Here is a 21,588-nt window from a genome sequence, read left to right as displayed (position 1 = left end):
CGTTGGCACATGCCATATTACACAGCACACATCTGGAGGTCAGAGGAAAACTTTGTAATGTGGATCCCAGGGATTCGATTCAGGTCATCAGATGTCACTTTTACCTGCTGAGTGATCTCTTCTGGCCCCTCACTAACTTCATGGGTGTTTTACTGTAGCTGGTCTCCACATTTTATAATTACCAACAATTAAAAGCCAAAAATGTTTTTAAAAGAACTGAAATGATATTGCCACAAAATGAGTAAAAGAGGATAGATCGATGGATGCTGCTTACCTTTTTTGATATCACCCCAGCCCCCGCACTCCGCTTCAGATCTCTGACTATGCTGCATTCTATGACAATAAACTCTTCGAGCTGCTTAGGATGGCATAAACTATTGAAAGGATGACTCCAGAAAGTGTTTCCATCAATATCTGCAACTAAAATAAGGAGAACACTCAGAATAAGATAACTGACAAATTTCCAAGTCATCTAATGTGTTAACATTAGATTTAGATAACAAGCAGGAAGTAACTGGACAAGAACTAAAGTCACTCTAAGTCATCACTGATCTCCACACATGAGCTCCAAACCTCCCATGGCACAAGGGAAATGCCAGGTGTCAAAAAAATTTACATCTTATTTTGTCCCTATAATCTGAATGCCCTGTGACACTCAATCTGTTTTATGGTGATTTCATTTGCTGGAATTTTATGGCAGAAAGTTATTAGTCACTCTGGGTTGTAAGACACAGAGCCTACTTTTGTCTAACAGATAAGAATGCCCTTTTCAAAGATAGTTGTTATATCTAGGTTGGGTAGTGGGCTACACCTCTGACTGAACAATACCAAACTTATAAAGCCTATGATTAACATTTTTTTAAAAAATGTATAAATGCAAAAAGGAAAAGGGGGCATGGGATAGGGGTTTTCTAAGGGGGGGGGGGTGAGGAAAGGGGAAAGGGGATGGCATCTGAAGTGTAAATAAAAAAAAAAAAAGAATGCCCTTTTCAGCATTCTGCAGATAGTTATTATTACTGCAAATAGACCTTAGCTGATGATATAATCAATGAGTTTCTGAAAAATAGCAAAATAACAGAAAATTGATAAGAAACAAGAAAAAGATGAAGGAAAACAATGCCAAAACTATCACTACGCAGGCTTCCTTTCTGAAAAAATTTATATAAAGATATCCTAAAAATGACCCATAATAATGATAAAAGGTTAAAATTCTAATTTAAACTACGTATCCCAATGAGTCACAGCTCAAATGTCCCCGAATTTAAAATAGCTGTTTAAAAACTAAAACTTGCAGGCTAGACATATAGTTTAACAACAGAATCCCTGCCTAACAGGTACAGGGCTCTGGGTTCAATGCTTGTGCACAGGCACACAAACATTTGGCAAAAGACGTAGTGACAAAAATTGAATGAAGTTGAAATTTTTCATAAAAATGAAAGGAACAAAAGTATGAAATATCTAAAAGTTCACAAAATTGTTTCTTTAAACGAGAAAGAATATGCTTTATAATTCTAATATTTTTAAAGTACTAAACTTTACCTATTAGTCTTCCAAAATATTATTATCAAGAATGACATTTGCAACTGGACGTGCAGCTTATTTAGAAAATGCATGCCTAGTAACCACCAGGCCTTGGGCTCAATTTCCAGTACTATGTAACTGGGTATCATGGCGTACCTGTGATCCCAGTTCTGGGGAGATAGAGGGAAGACAGTCAGGAACTGAAGATCATCCTTGAATATATAGATAGTTCAAGGGCAGCCTAGGCTACATGATACCCTGTCTCCATTAAAAAAAAAAAAAAAAAAAAAAAAAAAGAGGGTGGACACTAAACAACATAAATGCCTAGAGTGATTACTGTTTATCATAAAGCCAAAATTGTCAAAATTTTGTTCCAAAGCTAAATTTAGTTCCAAACCTTACCTTGTAGGGTGTTTGGGTCTATGAGATGGATGGCACTAGTTACTCGAATACAAATACATATCTGGCTCATATTTCCAAGGCTCTGTGCGAGTTTTGGTGATAAACAGACAACATTATCCTAAGCAAAAAGAAATAACATCTAAAATTAAGGATAATTCTAAATTAGCAACCTCTGATAAACACTCATTAATAAACCTGATAAAACCATTCTTGCGCAACCAAACTGTCTGTCTGTCTGTCTGTCTGTCTGAATGTATGTAGAATTACCAAGCCTCATGATTCAGCCTACAGGATGCTACTACCATGCTTAGCTCCACAACATTATATTTCATTCTTGGGCCAACAAATGACCTGTAGATTAAGAACTTTATGGTTTCTCTACACACTTTCACATTCTTAAGATGGGCCTATTTGTCTTACCTGAAATGTTTTTAAGAATCTGTTTTATAATCAGCCTTCCACATCCATGTGTTTGTTAAATTCATTTCAATTTAATTGTACCATGAATACTTGTCATTCTGTATGTTAATATAGTATGTATTCTAATCAACGTTCCTTGTGACTGACTTTTCTTTTGATCCTCACAAAACCAAATTTCAATGAAAAACATGTTTCTCTTAAAATAGCTAAATGAGTGTGTAATTAAAGATCAAAGATTTAATGACTGAAAAAGTCACATCTACATGTAGAATTTTCAATAAAAAATACTTCATAGTCCAACAAGGTTACTTGTATGTTTCTTAACTCTATTAAAAGATACAAGTAGCTGAGCATAATGGTATACACCTCTAATCCCATACTTGGGAGGCAAAGCCAGAGAATCTCTGAGTTGCAATCCATCAAATATTTAAGAATGAGACCTTAACAACAGAAAATAAATTTAAAGAAAAAAATGATCTTCGTCATAAAGCTGTATTTGTGCACATTCAAGGCTTTTCCACTGAGGTGGACTATATATGAACACCTACTCCAACTTTTGGTTTTAAACCCAGAGCTCCCCAAAAAAAAAAAAATATATATATATATATATATATATAAAATCAGCTTTCCATATCCATGTGTTCCATACCCACTAATTCACCCAACTGTGGATCAATTTTGTTTTTATTAAGCACTGCATCTGTACTAAACAGGTAAAGTCCTTTTGTTTCCCTTAAAAATACAGATTAACTAATAACCATTTACATAGCATATATAACATATGCTATGCTATATATTAGGTTTAAGTATTCTATAAGTAACATATACTGCACAATTTTATGAGGAATTTGTACATCCCTGGAGTTTAGCATCTACAGGGACTCTTAATTACCTACACATGCCACAATACTATATCTCCTTTCATTGTACTTAATAATATACAGGCCTAAATATGCTGTCATACCTAAATTTATTATCCAGGCTTCTACTGTTTTTAAATGAGGACTGGCAAAAAGTGGAACTCAGATAACTACTTTTGGCTAGAACAGCTAGGTCATTTGTTTTAATATTATCATCCACATCCATGCATACATCACGTACATATACAAAACTCTTACCCACACAGATTCCAAAGTGTGTGTGTGTGTGTGTGTGTGTGTGTGTGTGTGTGTGTGTGTGTGTGTGTTGGCAGACACCATGTAAGAAGTGCTACAGTAGGCAAGCGAGCTCCCTGGAAACACTTGCTAGGCTATAACGGTGCACTCTGGAAAGGTATGGCCCTAGAGACTTCATCCCAGGACTGCTTCTTGCTACTGATATGATTCTCATGTTTGTTATTGCCACACTCCTCATTTATTTGGCTTGGTGTGAATGGACACTGGGAGATTCTCACTGCCTGTAGCCTGGTGTGATTACTTCCTGGGAAATAGCCCACTCTGTTGGACAAGTACCCTGCAGAACAACATGAGGATCAAAATTCTTGAGATAATACTGTTTAGATGAATTAATGATTATATAGAATTCCTGATTTAAGTAATTTTAGGAAGTTAAGCTTAATATAAATAATCTTGGCAAGTTAGGATAGTTGATAGAAAGTTTATAAAGTCAGAATCAACAACAAAATGTGCTCCTTCCTCACAGAACGGCAAGAGCTGCATGAGTTAGAGAAAGGAGTACAGTGAGCCTTCATGCACTACAAGCACATAATTGTAGTAGCAAGAAAAAGAGGCTTGGGACAAGTTAATATCAAAGAAAGCATTGACCCTAGGTTGAGTCTGAGTTCCTTGGTCTTGTGATCTATGGATGTGGTTTTAGGAGTACACCATGAAACAGAAAGGTTATGAATAAAGAATAAACAATTCTATTATGAGTTTAAGAACAGAGAACAGATGATTAGCCAGTCTAGCTGATCAAGAATGTCAAAAATAGGTGACCTGTTCGTTAGCATAGATAGAAACTTTGGCCTGCTTAAACTTTGTTAATCTATAACAAAAGAATTATTGCTTTTGGAATTACAATGAGCTTGTAGAATGATAGATAGAATTGTTTAGATATAAGTTTCCAAAAAAATACATACTCAACAATCCTGTTGTAATTTCCTCTCGTGTGACAATTTTAAATCTGATTTTCTGATTTTTAAGAACGTTTTTGTAGTGATTGTCTTTAAAAATGTGTAACTTGTGGCTATAAGGTAATTTTCTTACATAAAGAAATTTTGTGTTAAGGGGTATGAAAGGGTTAAGAGAAAAACTAAAACAATGGAGCCTGCCATTCAAACACTCTGTATGTGTAAAATTTCCCCTTTTCTTTTTCTCTAAATGCTGGCTGCCATAGGCAGCAGCCCCTTCCTCCCCTGGTCAGTTGCTATCAGGACCAACCTGTCAGCTGCTTTCAGTACTGACCCTAGTCACCAATGCCACAACTCACTGTCAGACTCAGTTTACCTGTGGTGTCAAAGCTGGCCTTTGAAAGTCTCTCTCAGTCTCTCTCTCTCTTTCTCTCTCTCTCTCTCTCTCTCTCTCTCTCTCTGTGTGTGTGTGTGTGTGTGTGTGTGTGTGTGTGTGTAAATGAATGTTCATGCACGTGTGCATATTGGTCAGAGGAGAACATTACAGAGTTGCTTCTCTCCTCCTCTTACATGGGTTCCAGGAGTCCAACTGAAGTTGTCAGGTTAGCGTGCCAAGTACTTGATGAAGGCTGACCCATCTCACCAACCCAATCTTCTCATCATAATACACCAAAATAAAGCGCATTCCAATTCATAGTTATAAACGCATATTTTGAATCTTTTTAGCAAAGTTACTTTGAGAATGTCAGAAATCATTCAAAGAAGTTATTCTTAATGTTTAGCCAGCCAATAGAAAACCAAGAGCAATAAATTACTTATTCTCTTATAAATAAGGATTAATTACATGAAAAAAAAAAGTACCTTGCATATTGGAACAATTTCCACAGAAAAAGTACTCTTGTAATTGTATGTGTTACTATGAATATCCTGGGAGATCAATCTTTGTGATGCTTTGTACCTATTAAGAAAAAAATTTTATCAATAAAAAGGGACAGGTCTGGACTTATATAAACTTGGTTTTAGCCAATCAAAGTTCAATGCCTTCAAACAGCTTCCTAGTGGTGCGGTTAGCTTTAATTGTCAACTTGATATAACCTAGATATCATTGATATCAAGGTTATATCATTATATCAAGGTTATAACCTTGATATAACCTTGATATCACCTGAGAAGGACCTTCTACAGTCCAGAAAAGGATTGTATGAACATATCTGTAGAAAAACATCTTAAGTAAATTGATGGGAGAAGACCCAGCCCCAAACTGTTTAAAGTAGAGAAATCTAGCTGAGCATAAACAAGCAGGCAGGTGAGCGGGCATGTAAACATTAATTAATCTCTGCCCTTGGATATGATGTGACTCGCTGATTTGATTACTCCATGATGGTAGACTGTAACAACTGTAAGCCTAACAAAACAAACCCTTACCTCCTCTAAGCAGCTTTCTGTCAGGCTGTTTTTAATCACAGCAACAGTCATGAAACTAGTACACAGGCCAAAGCTGAATTTTATCCATATTGGAAACCTTCTTCAAAATGATTATACTCTAAGCCACACTAATGCACCTCCTGGGTCTTTGTTCCTGATAATCTTATCTTTCAATATATAAACTCTTTTAACATAAACTCAACTTACAAATATTTCTCCCATTTTGAGGCCTAGCTCTTCTACTCATCTCTATGGTTCAGCAGTACAGTGCCTATTACTATGGAGTTAGGTTGAGCTACCAAAAGATTCAGCAGCACTCTTTGGCTGATATAAAATGGATAACTCAATGCTTCATGATTGTTTAACTATGCATACTAAAATTTTAATTGTAACAATGTCTATTATCTAAGCCTGAAGAACAGATATGACCTTTACATCTCCTGTTCCCATATCCTTGGACTTACAAATTTAGGTTCACAACATACCTACAGGGAACTGTACCCTGAAGAAACTCCACCATCTTCTGAGCATGTTGTTTTGAAGAATAATAAAAATCCAGACCATCTAAAACAAATAATAAAAAGTTATGCAAAACAAGGTTTTTCTCCATATGACCACATCACAAAAAATAGTTTAGGAATATCATAACCAAAATAGTTTAGGAATATCAATTAAGACTTGTTTGGCAAAAAGGCAGACAAAACCAGATAAAATAAATGTTAACAAATAAAAACAAGATTCATACTAATTCACAAGAACAAAATTCAAGGCCAAGAGAGAAAAGGAAAAGAATAGTTTATGTAATAAATAATCTGTCAAGAAAATGACAAATATTCACCTAGTTGATATGTATGAAAAAAAATTACATACTGAGACTGAACATAGTAGTCACTGGACAGCAGTTGGAGAGCAGTACCTATCCCAGTGCAGTATCATTCAACACTATCAACAAAGGAACAGCCAAATGCAAATCGACCGCTAAGAAGTACTTATGAGATACCTAAATAAGAACTCCATTTATCCATAAAAGGTATAACAATACAAAGAAAAATAAACAAATGCACAGGACACAAAATTAAGACAGCATAAGACTAGCATAAAAGTGTAAATTCATGCAAACTTCAGATTGCAGAAATAGGCTATTACATTTAATCAACAGAACTTAACTATTATTGGCATTTTTTAACAGAGAAAAAATAGTTCTGCAATCCCCAGAAAAAAAGATGAATTTAGGCACTTCACACCAATTCAAGAGTTAAGACCTATGAGTTAAAATTGTAAAGCACCTGAAAAATAGGATATTTTTGTACCCTTAACTGCCTAGAAGAGGTTTAGACCAAATGAGTCACTTAGAACACTCTTCAACCTGTGTGTACAGTATATTCCTGGTTCCCAACTTTGTCAGCTATCACACATGCTGAGGTAAGCTTTGGTGATATAGCTAACCTTGAGTTATTTCTACTCCCGTAAGTAACCTCAATAAAATAAAATGGTTCTTCAAGTTGGACTTTGGAGGTGTATGTAACTTTTGGTCTGTAGTAGAATTCCTATCTGGGGTTAGTAGATGTATGGGGTTGCATCTCCCACACTCTCAGGAAAGCTTTTTATCACTCAGCAGCTAAACCTCATCAAACTTGAAACACATTGGGGCTGGAGAGATGTCTAAGCAGTTTTAGAGCCTCTTGCAGAGGACCTGAATTCAGTTCCTAGACCAACATAGCAGCTCACAACCCTTTGTGACTCTAATTCCAGGGGTATCTAATGTCTTCTTCTGGCCTTTGTGGGCACTGCACACACAATGTATTTACATACATGCAGGCAAGACATTCATACATATAGAAAATACATTTAAAAGAAAACAAGAAATAAATGTTTGCAATATAAAGTAACAACATTTAGAAAAGGAGGAGACAGTCTAGGAGAAAACAACAGCAATCATACAAGCAATACATTTATATGGAGAATATGCCTCATATCATTAGTCCTTAGTGCAGTGGAAAAGCCACAGGAAGATTCCATTACAGACTTCTCTCTACAATGTCTATAAACAAGGATGGTAAGCAACTAAAGTACAGAATCTGGGACCTTTCAACACTTCTGTCAGGAATGTAAAAAGACTACAGCCATTTGAAAATATACTATGGCAGTTTCTCAAACATAATCAACAACATAAATTTTCCATATAACTCAGCACCTCTGCCTTTAAGTATAGCCTCAAAGACAGAGGTCAAAAGATGCCTAAAGATGACAGGTGTTACCTAATTCCACAATGTGACATATGGCCAAACAAACAAAATTACATACATAAATAAATGTAATGAAAAATTATTCAAGAGAACTATCTGAAAGAGATCAATGTCTTAAAGAGAAATGAAATGACTTATGCCTGGGAGATGCCTAACAAAATGGCTTAATGGGTTCTTCAAAAGCACAGTTAATAAAACACTGAAGAAAAAAAGGCAAACTTTGTAACTTTCTCCAGTTAACTGATAACAAAACTGGACAGATTACATAAACACATTTATTATACATGTCAGCATATGTCAATTAGAAACCTCAACAACTGCTCACACACAAAGTCCCAGGACTAAGAATGAAGCAGGAGCACTGAGAGTGCAGGATAGCCTTGGGCTGCAGAAACCCTGTTTTTCAACACATATAGGTCTACATGTTTTTATGTACTTTGAGAGGGTATGGAGTGCAGTGCTAGTGAGCCTTTGTTTTGCTGTTTTTCTGAGAGAAAGAGCATCAAGTTGGAGGGCAGTATCTGGGAAGAGTTGAGAGACAGAATATGAATAAAATATATTGCACAAAAATTATTTTAAAAATTTAAAAAATAAGAGAAAAGGAAAAGAAAAGGAAACTTCAACAAATACTATATATTTGTAGCTGGAAGGTAACCAACATCCTAAAAACACATAGAAAACTAGGCAAAATAGATGACAACAGATGACTCACATTAGAAACAAAAAGATTAAGATGCATAAGAAGACTATTAGCCCTCATTACTAACCAAGAGGTAGAGATTAAAACAATCCACCATTATCTTGTCCAAAATTTTAAAAGGCCAACACAGTTCTTAACCACTACCAGCAAGTGTCTGGACAACTAAAACCTTACCAGTGCTGAGAAAGTGCAGTAGCACTTTGTAGGATATCAAAATTTATATTTGTATTCTCTTGTGCAGTAATTCTAATTCCTTCAATCAATTCCCAAGAATTAAATCACTTCCTTAGAAAAATTACTACACATACACAAAGACGAATATATCAATAATTATTCAGTGCTATTCTTGGTAAAAACTAACTATAAATCCATTAATAAAGATATCAATTTATATATCCAATGACTAAAGACTATCAGACAGCAATTAAATAATTAAATGGAACTATATGCATTGTTGGTAAATGTTTTCCAAATGTGTTAAAATTAAATCAAAGCCATGGAACACTACATGAGAACAACTACTTAGAACTTTCAAGATGTATTTTGTTTTAAGGAAATACATTATTTTTAGATGGCAGGTAGATAAAGATAAAGTAGGGGAGGGGCTCTTTATTTACACATGCTTTGAATTTTTAAATTCTTAAATACATTCTTTGTTTCTATTAGTGAGTGTGTGTGTGTGTGTGTGTGTGTGTGTGTGTTTGTATTTATGCAAAGAAAGCATTAGACTCTCTGGAGCTAGAATTACAGGTAGATTTTGAACCACTGAAAATAGGTGCTTGGAGCCAAACTCCAGTCCTCTAAAAAACAACCAGCTCTTAGCTGCTGAGTCATCTCTCCAGCTCCAATTATTATTTTTGTTTGCGTTACAAATATACAAGCTAAGGAGAATACTCACTTAAGTCAAAAAGTAGTAAAATTAGTAAAGAAAACAGACTTTAGTTGAAAGAAGGGTTGTTATACCTGCAGCACTGGGGTTTGACAGTAATTTAAAAAAATGTATGCAGTCTTTTGACAACAAAGCATTCTGTGGGAATAATTTCTCCCATGGTCCTTAACTAGAATACAAATGTGTTCCCTGCCTCGTGCCTCCTTTTTTTCTTTTAAAAAACACTCTCCTGTTGCCCAGACAGGCTTATATAGAGGATGCTTCAAATGCTTGCTCCTCCTGCCTCCAACTCCCAAGTGCCAAAACTACAGGCATGCAAAACCACACCCAGCTTTGAGTTTCTGTATCCACACACTTTTGCCTAGAAATTAGCCAATAAATAAACTAATACACAAGATATCATTAAACTGTCTCATGATGGAGACAACCCTATGCCTACCAGTAATACACTCAACCTAGAGGCATAGATCAAGTTTCTCACATAACTGTTTTCTCATTTAAGGGATTTGGCCATTTTCTCACAGTCACCACCAGTAAATCTGTATTTTAAAAAGTGACTTAGGAAAACAACTCGACTAACAATAACAAACAGTATCCAAAACCTATTGTTAGCAGGAGCCTTGCGTTTGCTTCAGGATACTTGTATTTTAAATTGTTCATTTCAGAACTATGGATGACATCTCTATCAACTACATATGTAAGTATGTTGCACTACAATGACTGCTACTGGCCTACAGTGTCACTCAGAGGCAGTCATGCAAAGCCCACGTGCCAATTCCCACCACCATCAAACACACCAAACAAAAGACAGTTTTAAAATTCTATTCAGACATTTCATTATATTCATCCCTCCCCATTTTCTGACTTCACACTGAATTCTATTTATCACAAATAACTCTCAGTATAAGATACAAAGAAACAGTACTTCTAATTAGAGCAATTTTCCCCATACAAAACAGGGTTTTCATGAATTTCTTGTAGTATTTTATAACACATTAATGGAGTCACTTGGCTTATTCTTTAAGTAGCAAGACAGAAACAAAGAGAGCAAGAATTAATATTAATATATCATTATATTCTAAGCACAAAGAATGGCAAACGCTTATTAATAAGTGAAGTGGGATAAAAGAACATCAGGAAGAGGGGCAGAAGGGATGTAGGGAAAACAAGGGACAGTTCTAGATATGAACTATCCAGCTAACAGAAGAAAATTTAATCCCTGAGTTAGAATAGCTAGCTATACTTCAAATATTATCCACGTGTGGACAGTCACCACCACTGGACAGTGCAGACAGAAAATTAACACTGCTTTCTTCTTATACACACATTTGTATGAATATCTTTAAAGAATTTTTATAACCATTTCAGCTTCTGAGAAAGATAATTTTGAATAACTGAAAGAAAAATTTGATACTGATTCTTTTACATTTGAACTCACCATGAATCTCCTTGATACGTAGTGTATTCTGATGCATTCCATATTTCAGAATCAACTGTTCCAGATAGTAGAAAGTTTTCTTGTGCAGAGTCTAAATATCCATACATTATAGAATAAATTACATGCCAAAAAAGCATTTAGAAATATAGTATAAATACATATATCATCTACAGATACAGAGCATTGATTTTTAAACAAAACAATCTTTTAAAATTAACAAAAACATAAAATAGTAATGTGTTTCCAAAACTGAATGTTCTGCTTATGTGTGGGGAGTGACAGAAGGCGGCTATCATCCTTGCAGCCATCTTGAGCCATATAACCTGACAAAAGACTGGATTACAACCTACAACAGCGGAGCACACTCTGATAACATCTTGTTTTAGATATCCAGGATTTTCCCTTGGGTGTGTGAGACTTAAAAGTGTGTGACTTAAGGACGTGACTTAGAGATCAGATTTAGAGACAAGACCTAAGGGCATGACTTAAAGGCGTAACTTAAAGGTGTGGCTTAGAAGTGAGACATATAAAAGGAGAGAGGCAGACAGAAGAAATTATTAAGTATTAGGCACTTGGAGACTTGAGACTAGAACTTGGAACTGGAAACTTGGAACTTGGAACTTGGAGACACTAGGGACTAGGAACTCAAGACGTGGGACTTGGAGAAAAGAAGAGAGACTGAAGAATAAACGGGATTGAATCACTGTCTGTCTGGTCTCCATTCCTCACTCACTCTCTTGCTGAACCCTGACCGGCAGACCAGAGCAGCTCAGGGAAGTGCCAGCTCTAACAACTTAGCCCCCAAGGCTTTTGGTAGTGCAGATCCCAACATTGACAGAGCGGCCCCGGGACATTTTGGGGCCCCCAAACGTGTGATCGCAACATTTTTGGCGCCCAACGTGGGGCAGCTCGGGCCACAACACTTATGCATAAAGGACTTAGGGAACTGAGAAGATTTTATTGGCTATTGAAAATGGACAGTGATAAAATTCAAGATTCAGGATTCACTCATCATGTGTTTTCAGTACCTTCTGCCTGACTTGGATCACAGCCTTCCAGAAATCCTTAGCTTCTACTCTATGGCAGTCTCCACACATTTGGGACTGAACAACATAATCCACCACAAACACCTGCTGCAGGATAGCACCATTCATCACCTGGAAAAAAAAGCAATTGCACTCCTTCACTCCTGGTTGTTCAATAGTGAATATTTTAATTTAAAAAAAATTAGTAATTTAAAATGTTTTCTATGAATGCATTAAGAACATCAATAAGTCAAAATTAAAATTATAAAACTAAGTTATACTACATAATTGGGGTAGAGGGAAGGGTTCAACCAAGTATTAAACATGGGCCCTCGTGCATGTTGATCAAGCTCTCTACCCCTGAGCCATACCCTCCAGTGGTTACACTGTTTAAAGAAAGGGACATGGGGAATTCCTAAGATTAAATTATCTTTTTTTAAGTTTACCTCATGAAAAAGTGATTGTGAACATACTTTTTTAATAATGTAGAAGTAGGAATGTGGTTTGATTGTACAGTGCTTGTTTCTCGTGTTTGAAGCCTTGGGTTTGATTCTCCCCACCACACAAAGCCAGGCATGCTGGCACACACCTATAATTCCAATACTTGGGAAGTAGAAGCAGGATGATCAAAAATTCAAAATCACTCTCCACTATTTACTGAGTTTAAGAACTAGATCTAAAAACTATTTTTAAGTTGTATACACATGTATATGATATATATGTATACATGTATGCTGATGTGACAAAGAATTCACTTTTAGAAGAACATATGGGTGATAAAAACTACCAAGGATTAAAAATAGTGGTGCACACCACCTTTTATGCCAGCACTCAGAGAAGTAAAAGACAGGAGGATCTCTGAATTCCAAACCAGCCTAGTCTACTAATCTCTAGGCCACCAAAGACTACCTGGTGAGACCCTATCTAAAACAAAACCAAAACCTTTAAAGAGACTACTGAACACACTAATTCTGAGCATTTTTAGCTACTAAGTCACCTAATCATGTCAGATGACCAAAAGATAACAAAAGACTAAAATTTAGATTGTATTCTTCCTTTTAATCCATTTAGTCCATAAAATAATTTAACACTAGTCCCTCATTCTCACTACTTGCACTTTAACCATGTTTAGAAAAAATGAACAGCTTACCTCTTTCTGAATTGTCAATTTAACTTTAAGTCTCTTGGAATGGGGCTCAGTCCAAACGAAGCCTGCATCAACAAGCCGAACCTTTAATAATAGGGGAGGGAAAAAAGGAAATCTAAGTCTCCATCTGAGAGGTGGAAAGAAGACTGAATACCTCATTAATAAACAGACTCACATGAGAGAGGCTTAGACCAGAAGCTAATGGGAATAGATGCAGAAACCCACAGCCAAACATTAAGCAGAGAGCAAGCCAAAATTGGAGCTCTACTGGATCCTTCCCACGCAGCTCAGGGAATTCTTTGGAAAAGGTAGTGGGAGGGATTGTAAGAGCCAGAGGTATAGAAGACACCAAGAGAGCGTGGCCTATAGAATCAACTGAGCAGGCTCACAGGGGCTCACAGACTGAAGCAGCAATTATGGAGCCTGCATGGGTCTGCACTAGGTCCTCTACATAAATCTTTTGGGTGTTAGCTTGGTGTTTCTCTGGGACTTCTAACAGTGGGAGTATGAAGTGTCTCTGACTTTTTCGTCTTTTCTTGGGACCCTTTTCGTCTTACTGGGTTACTGTGCCCAGCCTTGATGGAGATATGTGCCTAGTATTACTGTATTTTGTTATTCTATTCCATGTTCAGCTGACATCAATGGGAAGCCTGATCTGTTCTGAAAGGAAATGGAGGAGGAGTGGATCTGGGGAAAAGGGGAGGTGGCAAGGGAATTGGGAGAAATAGAAAGAGAAAAAATTTCTGTCATGATGTATTGTATAAAAGAATAAAAAAAAAGGAAAAAAAATACAGACTCATAAGATCTTTGAAAGGACATGTGATTAACATCATTACAATCTATCACTATAAAAAAGAAAAAAGGTTTATCACTGAAACCGTGACAACAGCAGCAGCAAATGAAAGGGTAACCCAATGACTATACTAGTGGATCGAGCAAGAATTAAAAGTAGTTTTCACAGAGGGGGAAAAAATTATTTAAAAAAAAAAAAAGTACTGTTCTTCAAACAGAGATTTACTTTTTTTTTTGGTTTTTTGAGTCAGGGTTCCTCTGTATAGCCTTGGCTGTCCTGGAACTCACTCTGTAGACCAGGCTGGCCTCAAACTCAGAAATCTGCCTGCCTCTGCCTCCCAAGTGCTGGGATTAAAGACATGCAGAAGTATAAAGATGCATTTATTTTTTTCAAGACAGGGTCTCTCTCTCTGTGTAGCCCTGACTGTCCTGGCACTCACTCTGTAGACCAGGCTGGCCTCAAACTCAGAAATCCACCTGCCTCTGCCTCCCAAGTGCTGGGATTACAGGTGTGCGCCACCACTGCCCGGCCAAGATTTACTTTTTCATAAGAAAATGAACTGGTATATTTATTACCCAAAAGCAATCACACAAACATAAGCTTCAACTCAAGTTAACATCTTTCTACATTAGTATGTGGCCTCTTTATTTTTTTCCCTTAAAGAATGGACATTTAGAGGAGAGATGGCTCAGTGGTTACAGGCACTGGCTGTTCTTTCAGAGGACCTGGGTTTAATTCCCAACACCGACATGGAAGCTCACATCTAGTAACTCTAGTTCCAGGGGAACTGACACTTTCATACAGACATACATGCAGGAAAAACATTTCCTTAAAGAATGTCCATTTCCCTACCCACAGACAGGGTTTCTCTGTGTAGCCCTGAAACTATTCTGTAATTTTTTTTTAATAGTCATTGATGTTTACATACTGACTATGTAACTGTAATACTGCTAGATCAGGAGCTAAAACGGAACATAATGCAGTAAGGCTAGAATGAGAGCTTTAGAACAAAGAGACAGAGAGAACAAGTATGAAGGCTTTGTAATAATCAAAGTAGAAACCTGAACTAAGAGGAATCAGAAATAAGCAAAGCAAAAGCTACTTAAAAGATAATTCTATAGAATTAAATACTTATATATTAGAAAGAAGAGAACATACACTAGTACAATACCCACGTATGGCGCTTAAACAGCTAGGTATTACAATTTTTTTGACACAAACAACAGACTTAATGGAGAAAGATCCCCTCCTGGCATCTATAACATACATAAGTACACAGAAGATACTGGTCTGGAGGTACACAAAAAAATCTGTTAAAAAACAGACTGAAAGTATGAACAGTACCAAATGCTGTCTGATAAGAAGACGACTAGCCAAGGCAGATGCAATACTCAAGAATAAAGCCCATCTAATATGACCAAGTGAGCTATAGCAAATCCCAGTAGTCAAGAGATTAAGTCAGAATAAGCAGTTCCTAACCAACCCCCTCCCATACCCCCAGTGTCGATTCGTGTCCATCCCCACCACCACCACCAGTTAGTATCTGCAGGAGTTAGGTGGAAATACAGAGCACTAAATAAGTCTGCCTACTCTTCCTAAAGCCTCGAACCTCCATCTGCAGAAACGTTGTCGAGACCTTGACATCCACTTCAGCATTCCCTAACAGGCTCAGCATACTTGTTCTTAGACAAGCAATTGCCAACTTTATTGAGTCCTTTGTCCTTTACCGTAATTCCAGATACCTCAGTCTCCCACTCATTTCGTACAATCCAATTTCCAAATGGTTCTTTAGTATCTTCTGTACCCATTTAACATTTTGAAGTCCTAAAATCCTTTTACTATGCTCTCTACTTACAAAAAATAAATAAATCAAATTATAAAATAAAGTTTAAAAAAAGTCAATAGAGCATTCTTTTCCCTTTCTAGTCATCCTGACTGTACTGCTTCAGTCCAGACAATTAGAAAGTCCAAGGGCAAGATGAATCAATAACTTCAAAGATTTCAGAACTTAAAAATAATACTGCTAGGGCTGGAAAGAAGGCTCAGTGGGTAAGAGCACTTGCTGTTCTTCTAGGGAACCCGAGTTTGACCCCCAGCACCCACAAATCAAATCACAACTATCTGTAACTCCAGTTCCAGGGGACCCAACACCCTCTTCTGATTTCTAAAGGCACTGCACATACATTATATACAGACATATGCAGGCAAAGCATCCATAGAAATAAAATTTTAAAATCCAACAAATTTTCCTAATAAAAATACTACTGCCTCACAAAGATCAATATAAAAAGTAAGAGAAAGTATGTGTGTATGTTTGTGTATTAAAATACCGTATGGGGCCGGGTGGTGGTGACGCACCCCTTTAATCCCAGCACTTGGGAGGCAGAGGCAGGTGGATTTCTGAGTCTACAGAGTGAGTTCCAGGACAGCCAGGGCTACATAGAGAAACCCTGTCTCAAAAAAACAAAAACTGTATGGGACTAGCAAAATGGTTTGGTGGTAGAGTACCTGACAACTTATGGCAAAGACCTTCGGTTCAATTTCCAGCCCCAAAAAACAAAAGGAAAAAAACACAAGAGAGAAAAAAAAAAAAAACAGTCACCATAATAAAGCAAAACCCACAGCAAAGGACTTTCTGAAAATGAGTGTCCTGTGAAAAAGTACAGAACTTTAACTACTGACCTACCTTACTCAGAGGAGCTTTAATTTTTTTCAAACACAAAGCAAGAAGTTCCCTGGATTCTAAAGCACACTGTACCCATGATGCTGGTGGCTGAAAATATCTGAAAGAAGACAACATTCGAAAGTTTGCCACTTTTCAGGGAAAAAAAAAAAAAACAGCAATTTCCATTAATAGACAGAAATGATACTGATTATTAAACAGGAGTCATACTCAAACTACTCTATCTTTTTTTAAAGATTTTTTATTTATTTATTATATACAGTGTTCTGCTTGCGGGCGAGCGTGTGTGTGTGTGTGTGTGTGTGTGTGTGTGTGTGTGTCAGACAAGGGGTACCAGATCTCATTACAGATGGTTGTGAGCCACCATGTGGTTGCTGGGAATTGAACTCAGGACCTCTGGAAGAGCAGTCAGTGCTCTCAACCTCTGAGCCATCTCTCCAGCCCCCTCAATGCTACTCTAAAGCTTCAACCCATGAGAACAGCATCTTTAGTTCAAAACTAATATTCTAATATTTGGAGAAACCCAAACTGAGATATCCGCTATATATTTTGTCATTTCAATTAGTAAAACCTAAAGTTAAGAGACCACTGAAGATGGCTCAGGACTGACAACCTGAGTTCACAAGGTGAAAGGAGAGAACCAACCCCTATAAATAATCCTGTGACTGTCACATGCATAGTGTGACAAAGTGCACATACATACAAAATAAATACATAAGTGTTAAAAATAATAAAATATTCCAGTAAGGAGGGCTGGAGAGATGGTTCAGTAGTTAAGAGGACTCACTGTTGGGCAGCTCACAAATGTCTGTAACTCTAGCTCTAAGGGGATTCAATGCCCCTGGCCTTCACAGACAAACGTGCACACAGCTACACATAATTTAAAAAGACTTTAAAAAAAAAAAAAAAAATTCCAGTAAAGATGGCAGTATTTCCAAAATTTCGGTAAGAATTATCTCAAATGACACTAAAATTATTTTTTTATACTTCTAAAATGTTTGAGAAACATTTTTTCACACAAAACCAAGAACATCAGTATACACAGAATTGCATATCAAAAGTTCAGTCATCAAGTTTCATTTCAATTTTTAAGCTGAAAAACACCAGTTTTCAAAATAAGCCTCAGTAAGCCAAGCATGGTGGTGCACACCGTTAATCCCAGCACTTGGGAAGCAGAGACAGACAAACTGTGAGTTCCAGGCCAGCCTGGTCTACAGAGCAAGATCCAAGATAATCAGGGCTACAGAGAAATTTTGTCTTAAAAAAACAAAATTAATTAAACCTCACTAAAGTAAAATAAAAATCCTTTCTGTAAATTAAAAATTTTCTAACCCAATCTTTCAAGGTCTAGTACACAGTCATTATTAATAATGTTTGTTAAATACTTTCACATGAGTTATGTAAATGCTTTCTTGCCATAGTTACTAAATGGTTAAACACTTTGATTTTCCTTTTTCAAGGTTCAATAAAAACCATTTGTTTATAAGTATTTTCAAAAGGTGTTTCAAGTACTACTTATAATCTAATAATAACCCTTCATTCTCATGAGAAAATTGAGACTCAGAGAAACTGTATCTAAGCATGACAGAAACTAGTTGATAGGAAATTCAAAAAAATAAAACTAGGAGTCCTGATTCTTTGTTTAGTACTTTTAAAACTCCACTGCGTATTTAATAATAAATATTTATAACAGACCAAAAGCCTCATACTTACCAGGTTCACACACTATAAACTCCCTAAAATAGCACACTAAATTCATAGGCTTATATATGTGCACAGAGATTTGGGGAAAAACATTTTGAATTCTTACAGAGGTCTACAAGAAAACCTCCACATACACAAAGCAAGTGCTAAATCTATTTAGGAAGTCACAGGCATATAACTTTTATATTCACTGGCAAGGTTTATGTCTCTTACTAGACATACTGATAGATGTAAATGACTTGTGCCAACAACTAAAGGAACAAAACTTAAGAAGGAATGAAACATCAGCTCTCAGAAGGCATCTTCTACTGTCAGATTCACTATCTACACTTTTACTTTTAAACAAATACGTTTACTATTCAGATTAGTAGGACAGTAGAAAGCACAATATAAAATTACAAATTATTAAATCCTTGGTAACATCAACTAGGTAAAAATTAAATCTCAACAGCACCTGCTTCATTCTGTGTACTTCAGTGTAATCTCAGCATACCACAGTGGCTCTCTGTATGAAGACCAACTTAAGGAAGCAAAACAAGTAATGTACAGTACCTTTGACATTGTTTGCAGAAAGAAATGGAGACCTGCTTTGGAACACCTTGGCTGATGTCAACTTTACTTCGCAAACAGGCCACACAAATATTGGCAGGATTTGGACTAATGGGGACACCACACTCACAGCACAAGCTGGAAAAAATAAAGCATAAGTTAGACTTTATAAATTTTCTAGTCAAAAAAAACCAAAAAACAAAAACAACCCCTACCAAACCAAAGCCTTCAAGATTCTAGTCTTTAAAGGAGTTGGGGGACTCAATGGGCCAAAGGGCTTCCAGCTCTTGTAGCAAACAGGGATCAATTTCCAGCACACAGAGGCAGCTCACAACCATCCTTACATAACTCCAGTTCCAAGAGTCTACTACTCTTCTTCTGATCTTCATGGCCTTCTGCATGCACTTGGTACACACACATACACTCAAGCATACACACGTAAGTTTGCTTGTTTGTTTTCAAAAGACAAGGTGAGTGTGGTAGAAAATCTCTTTCATCTTAATAATCAGGAAGCAGGGCACATAGATCTGTTGAGTCCCAAACCAGTCAGAGCTTCACAATGAGCGCCTGTCTCAAAGAGGGGGAAAAAGGCAGAAAAAAGACAAACTTTAAGACAGAGTGAAGAACCCTGGAACATCAGCAAAAATCAAAGGGCTACAATTTTAAAAATGCTTAAACATTCATTGCACTGTGCAACTTTGTCATGCAAATGAACTTCATGCAATGATAGAAATGTTCTAGTCCCTCCGTCATCTCTTTAAAATTGGAAAACTAAGAAAAAAAGAAACTAACAATGCAAATAGCCTAACATCAAGACCCAAAACTAAAGTGCACTACTCCATTTCAACAATCTGTAAGACAGCCAAGTGTGATGGTACAGATTTTTACCCAGCACTTGGGAGGCAGAGGCAGGCAGATCTCTATGAGTTCCTGGAAAGCGGGACTTAACATGGTAAAGACTGTCCCAAAAGCGAAACTAACAACCAAAAGAAACAAACAAGATATATAAGATCAGTTACCTGACTAGGCTAGCTGGTGCTCTCTTTGTTCGGAGCCCTAGCTCTACAATGTGTAGGTCCCCTTTACAATGAACAGTAAAGGAAAATGTACACATAACATGAAAACAGAAAGGAGACTATTAAGGAAAGGAAAGGGACCGATGAAGGGGGAGGGGAAATAGAGAAGCACAGGAGTAGGGGAAATACGAACACTGTACAATGTTAAATATACAGACCCTCATATATACATGAAAACATAACGAAACCCAGTATTTTTTTCAAGGATTTATTATATTTTTATGAGTACACTGTAGCTGTCTTCAGACACACCAGAAGAAGGCGTCAGATCCCATTACAGATGGTTGTGAGCCACCATGTGTTTGCTGGGAATTGAACTCAGGACCTCTGGAAGAGCAGCTGTCAGTCAGTGCTCTTAACCGCTGAGCCCTCTCTCCACGCCCCGAAACCTAGTATGATGTGTTAAAAATTAGTTTTAAAAGGAGAACAGACTAAATACAGGAAAAGAAGAGCATCTATACCCACTGATGCTCTAAACGATGGGAGTATACCTCTAGCGTACTGGAAGCAAAAATTGTCTTGAAGCAGGCTTGACATAATCTCAGCAGTTGAGAGGCAAAGGCTGAAGAACAGGCCCTCAAGGTCAGCCTTGGTTACAGAGTGAATTCCAGGCCAACTGGGGCTATGTAACAGAACTCCATCGAAAGAGTTCAACAAAACGACACAAAGTCTGTGAACCTCTGTCACTGTGGCTCATCTCACGGCTGCCCAATGAAAACTCTAATCATCTTCCAGTGGCAGCCACTAGCTGCATGTGAGCACTGAGCACCGTGCGGCTGGTATGACAGGAGCGGAGTGACAAACTCCCATGTCACGTGTGGCCACACACTGCCGTGCCTTTCTAGGACGTCTAGGTAAGAACTGTTCTCAAAGCACGTATCTTCTACATCGAACTTAAAACGAATTAAGACTTCCTGTGGGATGAAGACTTTAACAGTTTTCCCCATCAAGAAATGGACCTCTCGTTGTAAGTTTTCTCAGTAAGCGGCTAACGATCTGGACACATTAAGGGATGAAGGAGGGCTCGCAACTCACATGTGTCCCGGGCTGCGGTCAATGGAGTCTGTCATGTACTCCATGGTTCCGGACCTAGTAAAGCAAGGGAAGGACCAGTGAGACTTAGATCAGGCCGAGTCTCCTGAGCTTCGGGAACAGGCGTCCGACACGCAAGGCCCAGGGCCGCGAGCCGCCACCCCGCACCGCCCTTCCGCCTTCTCAGCGCCGCGGCCCCGCATGCGGCCGGCCTCTGGCGGGCACCCACGCCCCGGCGACCACGCGGGCCGCTTGCGGCCGGGGTACAGGGTCCGGCCCGTTCCCTCCTCTGGCCGCAGCTGTCGCTGGAGCCGCAGCTACCCCGAGAACCTACCAGCACCTCCGTCACAGGCTAAATCACACGAAGAGGCGGCAGCCCACCCGCTGGGACTCCCTATCAGTTGCCTCAGCCGCTCTACGCCACTAGGAAGATCTCGCGATAGGAAAACCGGAAGTCCCGCGTGCTGAAG

At 37.7% G+C, this 21,588-nt stretch overlaps 1 protein-coding gene across 3 annotated transcripts in view; it reads right to left on the bottom strand.

The window, feature by feature from the left end:
- Nmd3 (NMD3 ribosome export adaptor) overlaps nucleotides 1-21,588 on the bottom strand; it is a 28,071-nt gene extending 6,483 nt beyond the window's left edge. The window contains exons 1-11 of one of the 3 annotated variants that reach the window (XM_034500652.2): nucleotides 21,453-21,588; nucleotides 21,122-21,175; nucleotides 19,014-19,148; nucleotides 16,761-16,857; nucleotides 13,285-13,365; nucleotides 12,138-12,266; nucleotides 11,110-11,200; nucleotides 6,322-6,400; nucleotides 5,273-5,369; nucleotides 1,924-2,041; nucleotides 275-420 (exon numbers count right to left, since the gene is read on the bottom strand). In XM_034500652.2, coding sequence (XP_034356543.1) covers nucleotides 275-420; nucleotides 1,924-2,041; nucleotides 5,273-5,369; nucleotides 6,322-6,400; nucleotides 11,110-11,200; nucleotides 12,138-12,266; nucleotides 13,285-13,365; nucleotides 16,761-16,857; nucleotides 19,014-19,148; nucleotides 21,122-21,165 — 1,017 coding nt within the window. In that variant the 5' untranslated portion in view covers nucleotides 21,166-21,175; nucleotides 21,453-21,588. Of the gene's footprint in view, nucleotides 1-274; nucleotides 421-1,923; nucleotides 2,042-5,272; nucleotides 5,370-6,321; nucleotides 6,401-11,109; nucleotides 11,201-12,137; nucleotides 12,267-13,284; nucleotides 13,366-16,760; nucleotides 16,858-19,013; nucleotides 19,149-20,577; nucleotides 21,176-21,452 lie in introns of those variants that run through there. The other 2 variants (XM_076932508.1, XM_076932507.1) reach the window with 2 other exon arrangements.

Source organism: Arvicanthis niloticus, chromosome 4 (genome assembly GCF_011762505.2).
Source record: "Arvicanthis niloticus isolate mArvNil1 chromosome 4, mArvNil1.pat.X, whole genome shotgun sequence".
Lineage (NCBI taxonomy): Eukaryota > Metazoa > Chordata > Mammalia > Rodentia > Muridae > Arvicanthis > Arvicanthis niloticus.
This window is presented reverse-complemented; position numbering and strand designations above follow the sequence as displayed.